The sequence below is a fragment of the Hippocampus comes genome, unplaced genomic scaffold (genome assembly GCF_001891065.2).
Source record: "Hippocampus comes isolate QL1 unplaced genomic scaffold, H_comes_QL1_v1.1 scaffold345, whole genome shotgun sequence".
Classification (NCBI taxonomy): domain Eukaryota; kingdom Metazoa; phylum Chordata; class Actinopteri; order Syngnathiformes; family Syngnathidae; genus Hippocampus; species Hippocampus comes.
Window position 1 is genome coordinate 2,115,240 of NW_017805538.1, and position 6,064 is coordinate 2,121,303.

General features: G+C 43.9%; 2 protein-coding genes across 2 annotated transcripts in view; both read right to left on the minus strand.

The window, feature by feature from the left end:
* Window positions 1-3,127, minus strand: part of LOC109520865 (protein MRVI1) — an 11,246-nt gene extending 8,119 nt beyond the window's left edge. Inside the window, exons 1-2 of the mRNA XM_019878397.1 lie at window positions 3,080-3,127; window positions 2,954-3,014 (exon numbers count right to left, since the gene is read on the minus strand). Coding sequence (XP_019733956.1) covers window positions 2,954-3,014; window positions 3,080-3,127 — 109 coding nt within the window. The remainder of the gene's footprint in view (window positions 1-2,953; window positions 3,015-3,079) is intronic.
* Window positions 3,128-3,489: 362 nt separating this feature from the next.
* Window positions 3,490-6,063, minus strand: rpl10a (ribosomal protein L10a). Its single transcript, XM_019878430.1, has 6 exons — window positions 5,976-6,063; window positions 4,939-5,010; window positions 4,783-4,863; window positions 4,024-4,172; window positions 3,774-3,946; window positions 3,490-3,703 (listed from the first exon to the last, which is right to left on the minus strand). The coding sequence occupies exons 1-6, from the start codon at window positions 5,978-5,980 to the stop codon at window positions 3,533-3,535; spliced, it is 651 nt and encodes a 216-aa protein (XP_019733989.1). The 5' UTR covers window positions 5,981-6,063; the 3' UTR covers window positions 3,490-3,532.
* Between the last annotated feature and the right edge of the window lies 1 nt (window position 6,064).

Below are 6,064 nucleotides of genomic sequence, written 5' to 3' on the forward strand. Positions count from 1 at the left end.
TGTGGTGAGTCGTCATTTTCATGCACTTTGAATTTGCGTTGTATCGTATTTTGAAGGCATTAAACATTACCAGAGCGATAAGAGTGTTGCGACCAGATTAGACGCTCCTTGTGTTTATTATTATATTTCGAAAACACCACAGTTTTCATGCAGCTCATACCATATTATTTTGTTGTATTAATTCGCCACACCTTAAATGCCGGTCCCTGAAAATATTGTCTGACTTAAACCGGTCCGTGGGACAAAAAAGGTTGGGGACCCCTGCAATAGAGCATCTTTGGGATGTGGTGGAACGGGAGATTCGCATCATGGATGTGCAGCCGGCAAATCTGCGCCAGCTGTGTGATGCCATCATGTCAATATGGACCAAACTCTCTGCGGAATGCTTCCAGCACCTTGTTGAATCTATACCACGAAGAATTGAGGCAGTTCTGAAGGCAAAAGGAGGTCCAACCCGTTACTAGCATGGTGTACCTAATAAAGTGACCGGTGAGGGTATTTTTTTAAGCTCAATAAAAGTCCAATACAATTCGCTGCAGTGAGAGCGGAGAGGGGAGTTGTGAGTCTTTTGGTTATTTGCGCAGTAGGGCCCCCCCGTTCGGATCTCCGTCTTTCCGAATGCGCACTGGTTCACTTTGCCCGATTGGGAAATTAGATCGTTGTTCAAATACTGAATATGTCATTCAGAGTGCCCCAAAAATGACGCCGACTCGGCACAAGGCGCGCCAGTGCTGGCTGCGTTCGTAAATTAATGAGAGGGGAGCGCACGTTGTCTCTCTGAGCACACCCACTCTGGGAGTAATGCACGGGTGCCAGAGTGAATTTCCCACGGCGTCTCAGGTTCGAAAGCCAGCTTGCACAGTTCATATCAGCAATGGATCGCTTTGTATTTAATAATAACGACAGAGTATAAATCTCTACCTTCGGGCAAATTCCGATCTTACATTGAAGACACTTTTCTACTGTGCACCACGAGTGTGTATTATATTTCCATCCATTTTCTAATCCGCTTTATCCTCACGAGGGTCCCGGGCATGCTGGAGCCTATCCCAGCTTTCTTTGGGCTGTAGGCAGGGGACACCCTGAACCGGTTGCCAGCCAATCGCAGAGCACACAGAGACGAACAACCATCCGCGTTCACACTCACAACTTAGGGACAATTTCGAGTGTTATATTAACCTGCCACCCATGTTTTTGGAATTTGGGAAGAAACCGGAGTACCCTGAAAAAAATCCACGCAGGCACGGGGAGAACATGCAAACTCCACCCAAGAAGGCCAGAGCCGGAATTGAACCCTGCACCTCTGCACTGTGAGGTGGACGTGCTAACCAGTCGTCCATCGCGTCGCCGCGCATGATTCTTAAATTTTAAAAACAAGAGGACCTCTCAAGAAAGTGAAGACATGAAAAGTGAGTTTTAGCCGCTGACCTTGTTATTGGAATCTCTAAAACTATAGAAATGAATAAACAAATGAACTTACTTCCAAATCAGTCTCTGACATGTCCCCACTGTCAAGAAAACAAAAGCTCAGTTAACACATTCAATTTATACACTAAACACATGATTTGTGGATATCAGGCTGAGACCTGTTGAGGCCCACTCGATCGATGATGGACAGCTCGTTCCAGTTACTTGGGGGTGGCTCCTCCCGACTGCTTTCTGTCATTCAAAAGACTTGATTACCGGTACAATTTGTGTGTTTTCGGTGCAACACTTATTGATGACAGCCCAAGATAATCAACATCAGTGTTGTCTTTGTCCTACTTGGGCAAATTTATCCATCCATGACCTTAACGGCTTAACCTCAGGAGGGTCGCGGGGATGCTGGAGTAACATTGTAATTATTGTTCACTTCTACCTTTTTTTCATCATCTAAGTGTCAATCTTGATTACTGGTTATGCATTTTTTAAATAAGCAGAATGATTGTACACAGCCTACAGGCAGCTTGTCCGCTGGTGCTGTCAGTTCCTTTTTCAGGAATATGAAATTTTGGCCAGTTTTTGCACATTTACATTACTTTTGTCCACTTGCTGCTTCAAACTTGGACTGCACCATCTCAAGACTCGGGACAAAACAGGGAGAGAAATCTGGAGTTTTTGAAAACCTACATGACAGGGGTAGGCCATCAAATTTTGTGTTTCATGTTTCTTTCACCACAAAATAGGAACTGCTAAATAATGCCCCTACAGGTGCTATAAAAATAAAAAAATCCCAAACTATGGCTTGCCGTTTGAAAAGTATCTCACCTTGAAATTCATATTATTGTCATGTTTAGCTTCAGACAATGTTTACAAATCTGGTGTGAAATTTTGAGTCACAATTTTGCACATTTATGACAGTCAACAGCATTTGTCAACCAAGAAATACAGTAAATTATGTAATTGAATACAATTACAAAATACAGTAGTATATTTAGAATCTGAACATAAACTAAACTTTTAGATACCAAACATAAATCTCGGGTTCGATCCCGCCTACGGCCTTCCTGTGTGGAGTTTGCATGTTCTCCCCGCCTGTGTAGGTTTTCTCCGGGTACTCCCGTTTCCTCCCACATTCCAAAAACATGCATGGCTCAAAATTGTCCCTAGGTGTGAGTGTGAGCGCGGATGGTTGTTCGTCTGTGTGCCCTGCTATTGGCTGGCAACCAGTTCCGAGTGTACCTGCCTCCTGCCGGTGTACAGCTGGGATAGGCTCCAGCACCCCCGCAACCATTGTGAGGATGTGCTTTGGATTTAAAATAATAACCTATTCACTTCAGGCAACCAGTCCTAGGGATAGAGCATTCTATCTCAGGAGTGCACCCAGAAACATTATGAAATCTTTCATTTTAAACATTACTCCTTTAAAAATCATATAAAACTCAAAATGTGCTCTCTCGTACCCAGACCAAGTCTTGGGTACACCAGACGCCACAAGGAACCAAAAAAAGTATGAAGTGTAAAAGAAACCTACCTGAATCGCTGTCGTCGTCATTATGAAAAGATGCCTGGCAGCCATTGGTCGCCACATCCAGCTGAAAGACAACCGAGCCTCTGCACGTGCGGAATTTTGGTGAATGTTTCGCTGTCGTTGACTCACCTGAGGGCGCTCGACTGAATGGACGGAGGCCATCTCAAACCGCTCCATTTTCTCACTCAGTTGAACGCAAATCCTGAGCACAAGCTCATAGCTATTTTATGGTGGCTGCTTCGCGTATGGACTCGCTCTGTGCCGTACTGAGAATAGGTAATCCCATTATGAGATCCACAGTCAAGGCAGAAGAGGACAAGTCGCTTTGCACCTCCTCCTTGCCATGTTTGTCTACAGCAAACAAAAGTTGACAGTTCTCAAGTTGACATCACACCTAATTTGGAACTTTAAATTTCTAACACTAACACTTGTGTTAACATGACGGAAGAAGATTGATCCGGCAGGTTTACGACCAACAACGCGACTCATTGAATGATCGTGTTTCAGCTCGGTAAAATGAGCACTACACACCAACATGATTGGAAAGTCCACATTTTTATTTTTGAAAGAACAGCTCATCTTTTAGTAGAGGCGCTGGGGCTTTCCCATGGTGCTCTTGACATACAGGGCACGCACGTTTTGCCAGTTCTTCTTCAGCAGCGACACTAAGAAGTTGACGGCAAGGTGGATGTTGTACACCAGCTCGTCCTCGGTCATCTTCACGTGTCCGACGGCCACAGCCAGGCAGAGGACCTGAGGCGCACCAACGTAGGATGAAGTGCTGCGAGAAGCCGCCACGTAAGACGTTTGTGGCTCATTTTACCTTCTTCATCTGGAACTTGATGGTGGATTTGACCTCGTCCACTTTGGTGTTTAGATTCTCATTGTGGGTGAGCAGCGAGGGGAACTTGCCGGCCTTGTTGAGCCCAGGGCCCAGGATACGAGGGATCTGCTTGATCAGAGACTCGGAGGCCAGGAATGCATCATACTTCTTGGCTGGAAGAGGCGCAAATGGTCAAGATCCCAGGGAGACGCAAAACATTTAGCGGTGCAAGCTATGAATGAGTCCTCACCAAGTTTTTTAACCAGCTTCTTATTCTTGTTGAGCTTTTTGAGTGCCTCCACATCCATGTGTGGAAGGTTGGCGGCTTTGGCCTCATCGCAATGCTGCTGGTCTCCCAAAAGGCAGACTGAGAACTTTGGCCTGGGAAGAGTCTTCAGCCTACACATTAAGAGTCACAAGTCACAATTGGAGAACTGCAACAGCACTGCATCAGGGTTCACTCCATCTTGTAACTCTTTTATTCTCCCAATATGTATTTAAAAGAAAAGGTAAACACTCCACTTTACTTGCTCAAAAATGATGGGTGCTGGCAACCTTATGTTACTTGCTATCCATCACTTCTGGAAATAATTTAAGATTGGCTTTATCGGTCAACACTGCCACTACTCAGAGAATACACAAGGTTCTATCCAATTCACAACTTTAACATTTTCAATGTTAAAAGTCTTACCATACCGCCATTATGCCAGGAGTCTTCATTCATAATATAGCGAACATTGGTCGGCTAGAAGGCCGTGAGCTAAAAAAAAAAACCCTAGCTCAGCCCATCAAAGCCTCCCCTCATGTTTTAAGACCCAGGGTAGGGGTCCGCCTGCCGAGGCTGGATCAGCTCAGGCAGACTACCCAAAGTACTTCTCCATGCCAGCGCCTGGCCTGTCAGACTTAAAAAAAGGGTCTATACACTACCACCTTAGTGCTTTAGCCAACATTCCGACAAGAGCCAGACGCAAACACGGACAAGTTTGGGTGAGTCAGTAAATGTTCCAACCTGACGGTGCCAGAGAAACGCTTGTCCTTCTGGGGATCATAATTTTTCAGGCTGATCTGCAGCTCCACAGTCTCCACAAACCTAACAAAGCAACACGCGCACATTAGCCATGTTGAAGAGTCATCGGCAAAGACAAATGATGCTCTGAAAACTTACTTCCTCTTTTTAGTTTTTGAGCCCGTCAAGACTTCTCTCACGGCTTCATACAAGGTGTCTCTGGAAACCTTACTATGACACAAATTAGCAGAGTTAACCATAAATTATGGGAGATACTCAGATTCGTTGCACCTTCTGCCATCTGATGAAAGTGCATTTAATTAGGCTGCCTTTCACTTATCACTGCTAGTGTACAGATGAACAAAGTATAAACGGCTCAGAATTGAAGTGTATATGGATAACGTCCCACTGCACTTATGACACTCATGGCACACAAGAGAGCCAAAAAAAAAGAGATGTGGAAACGCAACCTTCTGTAAGGAAATTTCTGCATTAGTTATGAGTTTAAAATCATCATCATTCACACATGCATGCAGATTAGGATTACAAGAATAATGACTCGAGATTGATTAGATGCGTTTCTTTAATTCCGTGGGAGACAATGCTCTCCATTTGATTAAGATGCTACATAATAAAACTATCCTTGATAAGAGTATTAATAGTAGCTAAATGGACGATACAAACACAAATTGGCTGTCTTCCTACATGTTAAAATTTCATTTTGAAAAAACACCATATACGGGATCAGAATTTACCCTTTTATTGATTTCAGAATCATATAGATTATTTATCGTTGTTTGTAGTCGTTGCATTTTTCTAATTGTGCTTTCACCGTTGACTTGAAATTGAAAAACTTAGCTCGTCAAGAGCTTCAAACCAGTCGCACAGAAACACACAAACTGCACTTATATAGTCAAAAAAGTGATGGCTAACAATTGTTCCATGATTTAGACGCCAAATAGTAATCTTAAATGTGTCGGATGACAATGGATGCACGAGGATTAGATCTTGAAACGTAACTTCGTGCAGCGCAACGATGAAGTGCTTGTGTCCCCAGGACGGTCAACGAGGTGCCATGATCACACGAAATGATCGAACGTTTCACATAGTATTCATTTAGGTAGAATAATGATAGACGGTTAAATACGAGTCGAAACCTTATTTCAATGTCATGAATTTATTGAAAGAGACGGTACCTCATTTTAGCGGCTTTTCCCTCTGGCCTCGCTACGCTAGAAAGGAAGTGCTGGGGGAAGTTGCGTCAAATAAAAGCTGCCGGAGTTAC

Excerpts from the sequence above, each read along its gene's own strand:
- rpl10a (XM_019878430.1), bottom strand. Across the intron at positions 4,173-4,782 it reads CGTTTCTCTGGCACCGTCAG|GCTGAAGACTCTTCCCAGGC; the intron begins GTTGGAACATTT and ends CTTAATGTGTAG. Across the intron at positions 3,704-3,773 it reads TCAAGTTCCAGATGAAGAAG|GTCCTCTGCCTGGCTGTGGC; the intron begins GTAAAATGAGCC and ends GGTGCGCCTCAG.